Consider the following 15,990-nt stretch of genomic DNA (forward strand, 5'->3'; position numbering starts at 1 on the left):
AGTGTTTGTTCTGCCTATCGTTACCCAGCAGGCAGCTACACATGCTCTGGTGTGGACCTTGTCTGGGCGTAGTGTCTGCTCACATTTGAAACAGGCACAGGGACGGACAGCCCTGCTCTCCTCAGATCTGATGTTCAGGACGCAACCAGGAAGTAGAACCTCAGAGGACCCAATGAGCCGCCATAACCCTGCCCTGCCCTGCCCTGCCTCCAAACCTCCCGCCTCACCCTGCCTCACCCTGCCCTGCCTCCAAACCTCCCGCCTCACCCTGCCCTGCCTCCAAACTTCCCGCCTCACCCTGCCTCACCCTGCCCTGCTTCCAAACCTCCCGCCTCACCCTGCCTCACCCTGCCCTGCCCTGCTTCCAAACCTCCCGCCTCACCCTGCCTCACCCTGCCCTGCCTCCAAACCTCCCGCCTCACCCTGCCCTGCCTCCAAACCTCCCGCCTCACCCTGCCCTGCCTCCAAACTTCCCGCCTCACCCTGCCTCACCCTGCCCTGCCTCCAAACCTCCCGCCTCACCCTGCCTCACCCTGCCCTGCCTCCAAACATCCCGCCTCACCCTGCCCTGCCTTAAAACTTCCTGCCTCGTCCTGCCCTGCCCTGGGGGGGGCGGGGGGCAACAGACTGATAACTGTGTGCGTTGGTGGGGGGGGATCCTTTGTAGTTCTGTTCATTTGTAATTCTGCCATACACCCATTTATCCCTTTATCCAGTGCGTGTCAGTTGTGAGTGAATGTATTCATACCCTTTAAGGTTTTAGTGAATAAGGAATGAACACAGACTTTATGTAGTGAATGTACATTCATCCTGCAAAGACAATAACATGTACTTCTGCTCTGTTCATCTGTGGTGTTTGTGGTGCGTCATTCATCTGGCTACGGCACAAATCTGCTCCAGCTGCACATGGCTTACACCACATATACACACACACACATCTGAACACACACACATTCGAACACACACACACTCCCTGGGTCAGCTGAGGCGTGAGCTGGCAGGGGAAACCTCCAGGATTGTTCAGGGAGCAAAAAAGCCTGAATCCATGGAAACAAAGAGGAACGTCTAGAAGCATCAAGGAGCTGAGACAGAGAGAGGGACGGAGAGACACAGACAGAGAGGAAGAGAGAGAGAGAGATAGGCTTTAAATACATCAGCAGCCCACTGGCAACCCTGAGAAAGAGAGAGAGAGAGAGAGAGGCAGAAGAGAGAGAGAGGCAGAAGAGAGAAAGAGAGAGAGAGACAGAAGAGAGAGAGACAAAAACGGAGAGAGGCAGAAGAGAGAAAGAGAGAGACAGAAGAGAGAGGGAGATTCAGGAGAGAGAGAGGGAGAAAGAGAGAGAAAGAGAGAGAAAGAGAGAGACAGAGAGAGAGAGCTTCTCCAAGCTCCTCTATCACACCAGGTAGTGTGTGCGGGGTGGGGGGGGTGTCCGTGCGGTCTGTGTGTGTTGACCCTCTCTCTCTCACACACACACACACACACACTCACATACATACAAGCAGACACAAGCCCATTCTGGCTTGCGCACACACACACACACAAAGGGCTCACACACAGACACCCACACACAGACACAGAAACACAGCTACACCGAAGCGTCACTAGCGGTATCTGCAGCTAGCGGGCCGTCCAGGAGCGCGTGAGCAGCTGACCCTGAGCTGGACTGAGACAACAGATACGTAACTGATGACACCGTCAATTTACAGACGATACACACCATGGACATGGACAGAAACATCACTATGCAACTTCTAAAGCCCTGGGTCACAACACAATCGATGCTCTGATGCTGTGCTTTCGTGCGTGTTTGTTGTTGACACATGCTTGACTATGCTAGGCTATTGAGAAACCTCGGGTTGCCATGTAAAGGATTCTACATTATGAAGGACATTGTTTTAACAACTTACCTCTTTCACTTTCTCCCGACGCAGAAGAGTCTGCGGGTTGCGCGCCGTCCCCGGCTCCGTGCCCGGGACCGCTTTCAGCAGGCATTTCTTGAACTTGACATAGTCGCGAGTATCCGTGCTGGCTCCATGATCCGGGGAGGTCACCCTCTCCGCGGTGGATTCTGTTTTACTCCTTAACAGAGTTCTCTCTTCCTGGGCCTTATTACCCGGGAGTCTGTCCTCCGGTTTTAACTCATAAGAAACCGAAGGTTTACGGGTTTTGAGCTTCGTGCTCGTCTCGCCCTTTGGCGACGTTAAACCCCCATGATGATCCTGGTCTTTTGATCCCTTTCGATGCTCTCGAGCATCATTCTCCGAGCCCACCGTAACTGGCGGAGTCTCCGTCTTTGACAGAAAAATCCGTTTCAAACGAACAGAGTCCGGTAAGAAGAACAGTGCCCCGAAGCACAGAGTGACCAGCCCCGACAGAAAGAGCAGAAACACGAACTTCTGGGATAAACGAAGACCCATGCCCGATGCTGATACACCGGGCAGTTTTCGGAAAACCATTTAAAGTTTTTTGGGGGTGGGAGGATTTAGGCTAATAAGATCAGTAAAAATGTTATGCAAATGCTGGGCACTGCTCAACTCGGCTATTAGCTCCCCTGTGTGCTTGTTGCATGTGTAAAAAGTTGATATGCAGGGCTGAAAACACACCCCTGTCTCTTTCTGAGTAAACCCCAAACTCTCCTTATATGGCTGTTGGGTAAAGGTTAACTTTAGGCTACGGTTTAGCAATCATGTTTGTTTTAATATCTAACATCGAAAACGTAAAACGCTAGATTATTCGCATACAATTCAACGAATCTCCCCGTCATAGATTTGAAGAGATCGCACTTCAAATTTCACAAGCCCAAACCTTTAGGACATTGCAATATGATGGTTTCAAACAGGACCAAACAACCCAACAACCATCTGTGTGGAATTTGGAAAAGATTAGACTACGGAGTGCATCCGCCACCGAATCAGTTCAAGTTGTTCCCCTTTTCATTATTCCACGTTGAGCAAAATCATTAATGAGACATCGCCGGATGGTCGACTGGAGCGGTGAGTATTTCTACAGCGGGTCCGTTTATCCTGTGCTTTCCGTTGCATGTCACAAATAATCAGCAGTCGCATGGATCACGAGTTTACAGGTTTGTATCCATCACGGTAGACGGATGAATGGCTGGAAACGCATATTTAGTAATGTCGCCCACCGTTAGGAAACTGAACGGGCTCCTCTTCCTCGTCGGTAGCCTCAGCAAACCGCGCACACCATCAAGCGACGACGAACCGCGAATTGGCTGACGTACGAAGTTATATATAAAAAATAAAAAAGAATCCGTAACATACAATTCCGTCTACAATTCAACGTCAAATAGTGTCTCGATATCCCATCAAAACACGGCGTCTCCCACCCGCCGTCTGCCTCTCGTGCGCACTCTGCTGTACCGCGTCTGCCCACTGGCTCAGCGGCGCGAGGGAGAGAGGAGGGAGGATTCAAGCGCCCACTGCTGTAAAAACCAAGCGGGTTGTTCGGCGTTTTGAGAGATTTTTTGCACTGCAGTTTACTCAAACCCTGTCAAATACACGAGAATCTCCCGGAGAACATACTGACAGACACGGATGTCTAACGGAACGCCGCACGGAGGGTGGTCGTTCTATAAAATATGACTAGTGATGCACGAGGGGGTGGATGGGATATTTATCGACACTGACAGAGGAAGAAAATAATCTAAATTAGAGACGCTTTCATATCAAAGTCTTGAAAGGCTACATTACAGTTGTAAATACAAACGAATCCAAATGAAATTGTTCTAGAGCATCGTGGCATTTATACCCTCCTTGTGATTCACTGTTTGGGGTTCTTAAATAAGCAGACTGATTTTCATCACTTTCCACTCCCGGAACAATCCATTGTCGATAGTAGCCTAAGAGCTTCAAAGTTTGGTCTGGCTTACTGCTGGGAGTGCTGGTGATTGGTGGAGTTACTGTTGTCTGGAGACAAACAAGATAAATGTCCCAATTACTCACCTGGTGCCCATTAACAGATGAGCAGAGCACAGCAATACCCACACACCTACTGAGAAACTGGATACTCTGGCAGAAAATCTGTCTTTCTTTTTCTTTTCTCTCCCTCTCTCTCCCCCACCCGAGGTCAAAGGTCAGGGTGTCATATTCCTCATATTGACCTGGCAGGGCAGTAGTCTGGCTGTAATCTGACCTGTTTGAGATGTGAAGGCTTCACAGCTAATGTCTCCTGTGTTTGAGATGCTTCACAGCTAACGTCTCCTGTGTTTGAGATGCTTCACAGCTAATGTCTCCTGTGTTTGAGATGCTTCACAGCTAACGTCTCCTGTGTTTGAGATGCTTCACAGCTAACGTCTCCTGTGTTTTCAGATGCTTCCCAGCTAACGTCTCCTGTGTTTGAGATGCTTCATAGCTAATGTCTCCTGTGTTTTCAGATGCTTCCCAGCTAACGTCTCCTGTGTTTGAGATGCTTCACAGCTAACGTTTCCTGTGTTAGAGATGCTTCACAGCATCACTAGTCTGCTGGAGGACAGCCAGCAGGTCTTCTCACCTGAGGCCAGGCGTGCTCTGCACTGGGTGGGGGAGTCAGGTGGGGCTACTGGCATGGTGAGGTAGTTACTCATCTCTGTCATTACACATAAAGCAGCAAATCAAGGATCTCAGCTCTACAGTCAGAACTGTTGTGAATGATTGAGGTTCGTACCAAAGACACGTCACAAGCTACAAGCTAACGTCACAAGCTACAAGCTAACGTCTCCGAGTTTAGAACCTCCTGGGAGAGGAACCTTGGTGGTTTCAGACTATTTCAGGTGTGTGTGAGTGTGTGTGAGTGTGTGTGAGTGTGTGAGTGTGTGTGAATTGGAGTGAGTGTTTGTGTGTGTGTGAGAGCAGAGCAGAGCTGTGCCTGGGCTGGCATTTTTTCACCTCTGAAAAACCCTGTGATGCAGTGATCTCTCTCTTTCTCTCTCTCTTTCCCTCTCTCTCTTTCTCTCTCTGTCTCTCTCTCTCATGCTGATTATCTTCATCATTTCTTATTCAGCTGGAAGAAACTGCTATTGTGAAACAACCTAGATTCCCTCGTCAGGTAGAGGGTTCTGCTGGAGGAAGGGTTCTGCTGGAGGAAGGGTTCTGCTGGAGGAAGGGTTCTGCTGGAGGAAGGGTTCTGTTGGAGGCAGGGTTCTGCTGGAGGAAGGGTTCTGCTGGAGGCAGGGTTTCGCTGGAGGCAGGGAGCGAGAGAGAGGCCAACGCCACAAGGATGAATGTGATTGCTCACACTGCTACAATGGAGAGGTGAAATCAAACACATCAATTTTTCATCACAGAGACTCTGTGCTCGCAGAGGCAGATCTGTGTCCTTGAACGCAAGCGTTTGCTTTGAGCTTCGAAGCTCTTTCATCACTGTGTCGAGGCCTGGTCTGCGAGCGTGGGGAGTGTGTGTGGGGTGTGTGTGGGGGGGCTGCTGCAGGCCTGTGGGGGGTGTGTGTGGAGTGTGTGGGGTGTGTGTGGGGGTTGCTGAATGCCTGTCACATGTGCAGCATGTTAGCTGGCCATGACACGTTCAACACAGCCTCGACAGTGACCCTTATAGCTGCTCCGAGGGCTCTCTGTCAATTATTGATTCACAGTGTTTGAATTGACTGTATGATTTAGATGGTATATTCAGTCGTTTATTGAAATAGTGAAGTATGTTGAGTGTGGCACTGTCTGTTTCTAGATTGCCCCAGATCTGTAACCTTGGCAACATGACCTTGAGGCTTCTTCCAGTAGTTTGTCACTGGTGGAACCGTCTTAGAGAACCCCAGCTGTCCACAGGCCAGCCTGGGCTTAGAGAACCCCAGCTGTCCACAGGCCAGCCTGGGCTTAGAGAACCCCAGCTGTCCACAGGCTAGCCTGGCCTCCAGCAGCACTGACACACATCTTCTGTTTACAGGCAGGTGTCCACAGGCCAGCACCCACAGCCAGCCTACACCCTCAGAGAAGACCAGGAACAACTCTTGAGAAACTGGTAGAGACCGGTTGAAGAGCAGTCCAGTGAGGGCTCCCCTCCTCCAGAGACTGGGTGAACAGCAGTCCAGTGAGGGCTCCCCTCCTCCAGAGACTGGGTGAACAGCAGTCCAGTGAGGGCTCCCCTCCTCCAGAGACCAGGTGAGGAGCAGTCCAGTGAGGGCTCCCCTCCTCCAGAGACTGCCGTAGCTATTGGATGGAAGCTGACATGAAGAGTTGACATGATGTGTTAGAGAATCAGCAGGGTCCAGCTCTGATCTCCAGCTTGCTCCAACCTGGTGGGGATCTCCATTTATCCTCCCAGACTTGCCGGCAGGGTTCTGAGTCAGGTTGTGTTTGCTCCGTCAGGCGCTGACGGGCGCGTGCCGGCCGAGCCGGGGTGTCTGGATGAATAATATCTGGGCGCTTCCTGTTTCCTGGAGCGCTGCAGCCACATGCAGCCAGACACAGGAAGTGATCGTTTGTTTGACGCCAGCCGTCGCTCATGGATACAAGGAAGGGGGGGGGGGGGGGGGGGGGGGGCAGGGGGGTTTGTCCTTGCAACGGTGTTCTACATGATGGACAGGAAAGAGGGTGGAGGGAGGGAGGGAGAGGGAGGGAGGGGTGGATTAATGTGGGGAGAGCAGGGAGAGCTACTGTGGGGAGATGAATGTGGGGAGAGCTCCTGTCCTCTATGGACATAAAGGACAGGAGAGATGCAGCTCTGGGAGAGAGCTGGACATAGAGGACAGGAGAGATGCAGCTCTGGGAGAGAGCTGGACATAGAGGACAGGAGAGATGCAGCTCTGGGAGAGAGCTGGACATAGAGGACAGGAGAGATGCAGCTCTGGGAGAGAGCTGGACATAGAGGACAGGAGAGATGCAGCTCTGGGAGAGAGCTGTCTCTGTGAGGCAGAAGCTTCACAGTTTGAATCCTGCAGGGACCGCTAGCCTGAGATCCACCATCACCCAGCTGAAATGCAGTGTGTGTTTGGCGCTGACATGCAGAGTGTGTTTGGCTCAAACCCATTTAAACACCGACATCTAAGAGGCACATTAAAGAAAACTCTTACTGTTTTTATTGCCCAACACAACGATTTGTCCTTTGGGTCTTTATACTGTGGGTGTATATACTACTGTGGGTCTCTATACTACTGTGGGTTTAGATGCTGTGGGTCTAGATGCTGTGGGTATACTGTAGGTATACATACTACTGTGGGTCTATATACTGTAGGTATACAGACCGTGTCAATGAGAGTGAAATGTAGAAGCAAACAGATCATTAAGCAGGTCTGAACATTATGGGACTTCTCTCATCATGCTGACTCATGCATCTGTGTGCCAGTCATGTAATAACCCTATGTAACCCTGTGTAAACTAATGATACCGCAGTGTGGGTGTGTGTTAGTGTATACATATCACACACACATATAGGCTACTTGTTAAATTGCTGAACTGTTCTGTGAAAACAGTGTGGTATTTCCAGTGAAACGCATGTTTGGTAACACAGCGTCATCTAGTGGCCAATCCTCTCCGGTCGTCTCTGACGAGCTGACAAAGTTTCAGGAAAAGCTGGTCTCAGATCTGATACGTGAATTTCAGGGGCTGTTTTGAATGTGTTAAAGAAATGTTGAATGGAGCAAAAACAAAATCTGGTTTTAATGAGGCTTATTCATGAAACACCTCTCTCTGTCAAACAACGATGAAAGGTCAAATGATGTAATACGAGATTGGCACAGACCCCTCGCATCATAAAAGCTGTCACCAGAGAACACACTGATTTATCGGGCCTCGCCATATTGTCCGTAACGCTTGTGGTCTTCCCGCTGGGGGCGGGTGACAGGAAGGTGACAGGAAGGTGACAGGAAGGTGACAGGAAGGTAAGTCACGGTGAGTTAACCGCAGCTGAAGAAGGACAAACAAAAAGGCCGAGTCACACCGTTTCCTGTAGCCCTCTGAAGGCAACCAGACAGGAAACCAGTCAGACCGCTTCCTGTAGCCCTCCGAAGGCAACCAGACAGGAAACCAGTCAGACCGCTTCCTGTGGCCCTCCGAAGGCAACCAGACAGGAAACCAGTCAGACCACTTCCTGTAGCCCTCTAAAGTCAACCAGACAGGAAACCAACCGCAGGGTTTAAGACTGTCAAACACAAGGACAGAGGAAGTCTCACTAATGGTTCCTTTCTGGCAGTTGTGGACAGAAGCTTGTATGATCTCCATAAATGTATAGATGCTGTTCTACCCTGAGTGTGTGTGAGTGTGTGCGTTTGTATGAGTGTGTGCGTGTGATAGTGTGTATTTGTGTGTGAGGGGAGGGGGAAGTATCCACAGGTTCAGTGGTCATCTGATAACACTGACACCACAGAGAATAAATCAACATGATTAATATTTCCGCCTGGAAGTACTAACAGTACATCTACATACACTGTATACTCGAGTCCAGCGGAACATACTCACGAACTGCATTTGTACGTTTAGGGTGAAATCCTTAAACAGGCCCTTCCTCCACCTCCTCACCTCAGAAGTGGAGGACAGCTGGTCCTCGCGGTGATCGCGCCCACGTGTTGTATTAACATGCGCATGTTTGTGGTCCGCACAGGCCAGGCTGCTGCCGGCGATTTGACTCAGAGCGGTAATAAATAAACATACTGGCCGGGACTGTGGAGCCACTCCGCGCCCAGACCGCTCATGCATATTTAAGTGGCTCTTCGTGCAGTCTGGCGCCGCTGGGGAGAAGCATTTAAAATCTGGCAGGCTCACGCACTCATTCTGGGGTTGTTACTGCCAGCTAGGCAGACACAATCCTTGACTGTTCAAAAAGCATTAAATCGTCATGCTCCAGTTAAAACGTGAACCAAAACAAACATTCATTTAAAAAGGTGACTATAGAGATGCTGTATGCGCTTTCTTGCTACACAGCGCCCCCCTCTGGTTACAGCTACACGTCCAGCCACAGTACGTTTGTACTTCACGCTTTAAAAATTGTTTTGATCATCACATGTAGTAAGTTTGTCAATAAAAACATAGTACAAAAACACAATCTTGTGATAAAGTAAAACTTTTAATTTGGTATGTAGTTTTATTTTTAGATTACAGATTGTTAGTTAAAATACAGGGTTGGAATGCAGAAGCTAAACACATCTACAGTGTGGACATAGTGTCATGGATTCAGATTGTACAGTACCGTTATAGATTTGTATAGTATTCATTTATATATTTTTCGACTGTATATAAAATAAAACTATTATTTACTATTATTGCAAACGACACATTTGCAAATGATCAACAAATAATTTAGCCAAGAAATTAAACAGCAAAAAAACGAGACAAGACGTCAGACGAGAGGGAGACAAAGAGGACAGTGAACAGTATCCCACCAGCACGTCCCACCAGGACCAGACATGAACAGTCCTGCGTCTCGTCTGTAGAATCAACACATCCCAGAATCACCTGGTTATTGGTCACCAGGCTCACCCATACCAGGCCAAACAGGGCCATACCAGACTGGGCCATACCAGGCCAGACTGGGCCATACCAGGCCAAACTGGGCCATACCAGGCCAGACTGGGCCATTCCAGACTGGGCTTTAGGCTTAACGCTCCCCCTGGATGTCTCCAAGTAGTTTTGAAAATGTTTTTCACAGAACACTAATTTATTGCTCTTAACATGAATGAATGTAGAGCTGAAGGATGTGAGAACTGGTGTTTAGAGAAGAGCTGATGATAGAGGGAGGGAGGGAGGGGTGGCTGGTGCAGACAGACGTGGTTAGTGAACATGCTGATGCTTCCAGGCCCATGCTGGTCTGGCTCCACAGCAGGTGGTGATGGGCTGCAGGATGCTGCTCGACCCACCGTGTCTTCAGGAGAGGAACAGGAAGTTACAACCGCTCAGTGTTCAACACACCCTGATCCTAGCTCAGCTGGACAGCAACACCACCTGTCTGAAACTACAATCTCATTGGTCAAATCATGCGGCAGATCATCACATGGTCGACAGGTCCTACATGAACACGTCTTATCCATACGGAGATTTAACAATCCTGTTGATGTGATGACTGGACACATCGCAGAGTTAGGCTGAGCAGTCCTGTCTTCACGACACTATCAAGTTACACTCATAATGACTACCCAGGGCGGACTGAAGAGAGGGTGGTGACTGCAACATGAAGCGGAGACACAGACAGATCACCTTATGTGACGCACACAAGCACAAAGCCAACTGAGGAACACAGAAGCACCTGGTGTAGGGCACCTGAACATTAAGCTGTTATTCTTGATCCCATGGGAAGCATTCAAATACAAATAAAAGCACATGAACCTAAATAAAGCATTTGAATAATAATAAAAAAGCATTGGACCCAAAATAAAGCATTAGAACCAAGATCCTTTTGGAACTAAAATAAAGCATATGAACCGATGTAAAGCACATGAACCGATGTAAAGCACATGAACCGATGTAAAGCACATGAACCGATGTAAAGCACATGAACCGATGTAAAGCACATGAACCGATGTAAAGCATATGAACCGATGTAAAGCATATGAACCGATGTAAAGCATATGAACCGATGTAAAGCATTTGACATAAAGTGAAGCATAAAGTGTATCAGGCCGGCAGGAGGCCGGCAGGACCAACATCATTCTCGTGGCTGTTCTGTGAAGACACTTCTGATGAGCCAAGACAGACGTCAGAGAAACAATCGAGAACTGCTAAATCATCACAAATGAACACAAACATTTATGTTTGGTTGAACCGTGGTTAATCATTACAAGTGAACACAAACATTCGTGTTTGGTTGAACCGTGGTTCATGAGTGTGCAAGGTTAAACCAGTTTAAATGTAAACCAGGTAACTGAACAGAAATGGTTCAACTGTTTGACATAGTCATGGATGACATCACGATGTCCACTCTCCTCCATTGGTCATTTACATTTAAACCAGGAAGTAATCTCCAAAGAGCCACATGAGTGAACACTAAGGAGGTGCTGACATGCTGGAGGAACAGGCTGTGAAGGTGCTTAACATCCAGAGCAGGTGTCTATGGCTCCGCGTTAAACCATGGTGTACAATCAAATGAATACGTCTTTAAATTACACACAGTAGAGGGGCCGATGACAGGAAGTGACATCACTCAAGCCTGGTTTTACCTATCTGCTTCTATGTCCTCCCTCTCCACCTCCCCCCACCCTCCCATGTCCCACTCACATCTGGTTCACCATCTCCCCCCACCCTCCCCCCCTCCCTATTCTGACTCCCAGGCCTGAGTGGCTGTGCTTCCCTGAACGCATTGAAATCAAAACAAACCTCATGAACACCTAAAAAGTCCCAGGTAACAGGTGATCAACAATCACCCTCGTCACCCTCATCACAACATCATACCACTGTAGTTCTACGGCTGTGTATAAAGACTATGGTACTGTACAGCAGACACCACACACACACTGTACAGGGTGACAGATGCAGTATCTCTAGGTTCCTGTGGTATAAAGGAGACATGTTGTCTGTGTCTAGCTCAGCGTGTTGTCTGGGTCTGAGGGATGCCGCTTGCAGCAGCATGGGACGTCTGTTTTAAAGGGGCTACGCTCCACGTGGCGATTCACATCTCATAATGCTGTACAGGAGATTTCACTGTGTTGTGCCTGCTGTACTTCACCCGTGTCAGAGTCTCTGCTGTGTCATGCCTGTGTCACCTGTGTCAGAGTCTCTGCTGTGTCATGCCTGTGTCACCTGTTATGGAGTCTCTGCTGTGTTGTGCCTGTGTCAGCTGTTATGGAGTCTCTGCTGTGTCGTGCCTGTGTCAGCTGTTATGGAGTCTTTGCTGTGTCATAGCATCAGCTGTGTAATTAGTGGTCTAGGGTCTAGTTCTGGCCCCGCCCCCCTGGAGGAGACCGACACCAGCGCTGGCCCCCACAGTACGAGACATACGGTATGTAACATGACAACAACAATTAAACATATTTGGAGTGACTAGTGATTGGCTTCCAGGGTGGATTGACTCAGAGCGTCGTAGATGGCAGAGCGTCGCAGAGTTCTGTCCTGGACCTGAGGAAGGCTCCAGAGCTCCCTGGAACACAGCAGCTGGAGAAACTGCTTCCAGGTCAAAGGTTATCTTCTAGTCTGTGCCTGCCTGACCCAGAGGTCAGGGTCAGAGGGAGAAACACCCAGGTCCAAACAGGAAGTGGAGCTCTGCTCACTTCCTGGACGAGCCTAGCTACGCAGACAGGTCAGTGAGACAGAGACACAGTTTACCCCTGAAGATAAATATGTTCATAAAATAAATATGAAAAATACGTTTCTCTGTGATAAAATGCACCTAAGTGACAGGGATGATCAAAGGCGTGACGCAACTTAAGGCAACGTTCTCTTTCAGAAGCAACAGTTTATCAGATTGCATTTCCAATGACTGAGAAACCGCTTCTGGTTCCTGTCCATGAATTAGTCCTCTTCTTAACGTTCATCTGAGAGTGACATCATAGCATATAGCTATATAAATATATACAACTATAGATAACTACATAACTATGTGTGTCTGCTCCATAAGTAAGTGATCAGGGGGCAGGTTGCAGAGTGTGGGTGTAACACATTAAGAGCTGAACACACCCGGTGATGTCCTGGATGCATGGCTCTATTTCCTGTCTCTGCCTGAGCTAAGCCCCTCCCATGTCACCTTGTGGGCGGGGCTTGGACAGGAAGGGGCAGGGCTTGGACAAGAAGGGGCAGGGTTAGGGCAGAAAGGGAGGGACTATGGCAGAAAGGGAGGGGCTAGGACATGAAGGGGCGGGGCTGTGACAGGAAGGGAGGGACTAGGACAGGAAGTGTGGGCCAGGGCAGGGATTGGCAGGGCTAGAACAGGAAGGCCCGGGGCTAAGAGAGGAAGGGGCGGGGCAGGGGAGGAAGGGCCGGGGGAGGAAGGGCTCATCTTTGTCCTCGTCTCCGGTGGGTCCTGAGTCGCTCAGACACCAGGGCGGGGCTAGGGGAGGAAGGGGCGGGGCTAGGGGAGGAAGGGGCGGGGCTAGGGGAGGAAGGGCTCATCTTCGTCCTCGTCTCCGGTGGGTCCTGGGTCGCTCAGACACCGGACCATCCGCTGGGGATCCTTCCCTCCCTCTGACGCCTCCCCCCCCTCCCCCTGCTTCCCACCTCCTGGAACAGGTGGCTTCATGGCACCTCCCCAGCTCTCCCCCTGCCCCCCCTGGCCCCCCCGCCTGTGGAACTCGTCCAGCATGTTGACGGAGTCGGGGGACTGGGGAGAAGCCAGGTCCACCTGGATGGTGGGCACGCTGTCGGACGGGTTCAGACTGTAGGCCTGTGGGTCTGGGGGAGAGGGGGGAGACAGAGTTAGGAGGGGGGAGACAGAGTCAGGAGGGGGGAGAGACAGTCAGGAGGGGGGAGACAGAGTCAGGAGGGGGGGGACAGAGTCAGGAGGGGGGAGACAGAGTCAGGGGGGGGGGATGACTCTGGAGGTCCACACGCAGGGCAGTAACCTCACAAACAGAACTCACAAACACTCACTGGAGAACAGGTGGACAGGACACGTTACAGGGCTTGACATTAACTTTTTGAGGTGCTTGTCCTTTGGACAAGTACGTTAAAGTTTCACTTGTCCATGCACAAAAGTCACTTGTCCGGGTAAAGATTTATAATTTTATAAAAAAATAAAAATGGTGTTGATGTTAGCTAGCTAGCGTTGACAGCTGTGTACGTAGCAAGCATTAGCAGCATTTGTCTCAGTTAAATGTATGTAGTAAGTATATAGTAATTAAATTATCTGCACGGTCTGTAGAGATCTTCGGACTAAGCCACTTTTTAGTGTTTTGCTAATGCAGAATTTGGTCAAATAAAATCTGTAAAATAGACGTAATGAGTGGCACATAACATGAAGTAACTTGGCATTTTATTTAGTTTGAGTTTGAACTTGTCCAGTGGGGCAAGTACAGTTCTCTTCCACTTGCCCTACAAAACAATCCACTTGTCCCGGACAAGCCTTAATGTCGAGCCCTGTGTTATGGTCACAGTCACATGACATAGTCACATGACACAGTCACATGACACCTCAGGTAGCATGAGAGCCCCCCTCTACAGCTCTGCCCGATGTTAGCATGCAACAAGGAGGGCTTCATGCATGGGGATGCCCCCCCCCCTCCTCTGGCTAAACTCACATACCTGAGCTGTCTTTAGCCCCCCTGTGAATGTGGCCAGCTTTCATATGACTGCCTACAATAGAAACAGCACCACACCAGCTATCAGGTCAGCTCACACATGCAGATGCTCCTGGAGCGAGAGATGGGAAGGGCTGTGTGTGGGGTAGAGAGATGGGGAGGGGAGGGCTGTGTGTGGGGTAGAAAGAGGGGGAGGGGAGGGCTGTGTGTGGGGTAGAGAGATGGGGAGGGGAGGGCTGTGTGTGGGGTAGAGAGAGGGGGAGGGGAGGGCTGTGTGTGGGGTAGAGAGATGGGGAGGGGAGGGCTGTGTGTGGGGTAGAGAGGGGGAGGGGAGGGCTGTGTGTGGGGTAGAGAGAGGGGGAGGGCTGTGTGTGGGGTAGAGAGAGGGGGAGGGGAGGGCTGTGTGTGGGGTAGAGAGAGGGGGAGGGGAGGGCTGTGTGTGGGGTAGAGAGGGGGAGGGGAGGGCTGTGTGTGGGGTAGAGAGAGGGGGAGAGGAGGGCTGTGTGTGGGGTAGAGAGGGGGACAGGAGGGCTGTGTGTGGGGTAGAGAGAGGGGGAGAGGAGGGCTGTGTGTGGGGTAGAGAGATGGGGAGGGGAGGGCTGTGTGTGGGGTAGAGAGAGGGGGAGGGGGGCTGGGGGGGGGGGTGCTGGAGGACAGCAAGTAGGTCTTCTCACCTGAGGCCAGGCGTGCTCTGCACTGGGTGGGGGAGTCAGGTGGGGCTGCTGGCACGGTGAGGTAGTTACTCATCTCTGTCATCTGAGGGAACAACACTTCCATCAACATCTTATTCAGCACACGCTGCTCCCAGGAAGCACACACGTACAGCAGCAATCAAGGATCTCTACAGTCACAACTGTTGTGGATTATTGAGTTTTCCTACCAAAACACTTTAATTCAGACATCGCTATGAGACCAGCTCGATCTGAATGTTGAATTTAAGTTTCTCAGGTTTGGCTTTCACGTACCAGGCTTCTCTGATGATCAGATTAATCAAAACATCAGCTCATTAATTGGACATGATTACAGAGTGATCAAATAGAAGTTGCAATCCTAATTGTGTGTGTGTGTTTGTGTGTGGTCTTGTTTAACTGCACTTGTAGGGACCACATGCCCTCACAAGTGTAGTCGTAAGACATGAAGAACCTTGTGGTTTAGCTGGGCCTCATACAGGGACTTCACAGGGGTCTTTTCAGGAGATTTTAGTGTCAGAGTTCCAATAATTCTGTGTCATTGATAAGAGACGTCTTGAGACCAAGAGCTGCAGCTTGCGGGAGGTCAGGGTGTGAGTCACGCAGCTTAGAAGAGCTGACTGATGAACAGACGGTTCACAGTTGCATGTGAAACAGCTGACTGACAGTGAATTCAGAGAGGAGACAGGAGATAGAGATAGGAAGAGACATGTAAGGTTTCATGGGTTAATAATGTGATTTTAGCTGCTGAGGGGAAATGTTGTGATCCGTGAGAAACAATAGAGACTGTTTAGTTTTAGACACAAAAGGGGTGACTTTATCCTGTAAAGTCAGGATGGAGCCAAACTATTTATTAGTTGATCATAGGAAGGACTTTGTGACAGACGTAAACTGATTGACAGATGTTAGAACTATCCTGTATAAAAGGCAGCGTCTGTCTGGGGTCTAGGATCCCTCTATCCTGAGGCACGTCCACTAGTGAGCTGCCTCTTGATAGACGGATCATACATCTACGTTACATCTGTGTTACCATTTGGTGTTCATTGGGCGTGATCAAGCCTTCGGCGAGCACAACCATTGTTCTCTCACAGGCTTTGTGTTTGACCTCCTTGTCTATTCTTTGTTTGTCTATGGCCGCACTGCAGCTGCAATTCTCGAAATCTCTCTTACTAATTAAACGCCGCCCTCGAATAAACGCCGCA

General features: G+C 49.9%; 2 protein-coding genes across 5 annotated transcripts in view; both read right to left on the reverse strand.

The window, feature by feature from the left end:
• LOC124483144 (mannosyl-oligosaccharide 1,2-alpha-mannosidase IA) overlaps positions 1-3,418 on the reverse strand; it is a 98,497-nt gene extending 95,079 nt beyond the window's left edge. The window contains exon 1 of one of the 2 annotated variants that reach the window (XM_047043441.1): positions 1,909-3,418. In XM_047043441.1, coding sequence (XP_046899397.1) covers positions 1,909-2,457 — 549 coding nt within the window. In that variant the 5' untranslated portion in view covers positions 2,458-3,418. The remainder of the gene's footprint in view (positions 1-1,908) is intronic. The other variant, XM_047043447.1, reaches the window with a different exon arrangement.
• A 5,567-nt stretch (positions 3,419-8,985) lies between these two features.
• slc9a1a (solute carrier family 9 member A1a) overlaps positions 8,986-15,990 on the reverse strand; it is a 29,582-nt gene continuing 22,577 nt past the window's right edge. For 2 of the 3 annotated variants that reach the window (XM_047043427.1, XM_047043428.1), the window contains exons 11-12: positions 14,774-14,855; positions 8,986-13,254 (exon numbers count right to left, since the gene is read on the reverse strand). In XM_047043427.1, coding sequence (XP_046899383.1) covers positions 12,956-13,254; positions 14,774-14,855 — 381 coding nt within the window. In that variant the 3' untranslated portion in view covers positions 8,986-12,955. Of the gene's footprint in view, positions 13,255-13,606; positions 14,155-14,773; positions 14,856-15,990 lie in introns of those variants that run through there. The other variant, XM_047043429.1, reaches the window with a different exon arrangement.

Source organism: Hypomesus transpacificus, chromosome 2, assembly GCF_021917145.1.
Source record: "Hypomesus transpacificus isolate Combined female chromosome 2, fHypTra1, whole genome shotgun sequence".
NCBI classification, from domain to species: Eukaryota; Metazoa; Chordata; class Actinopteri; order Osmeriformes; family Osmeridae; genus Hypomesus; species Hypomesus transpacificus.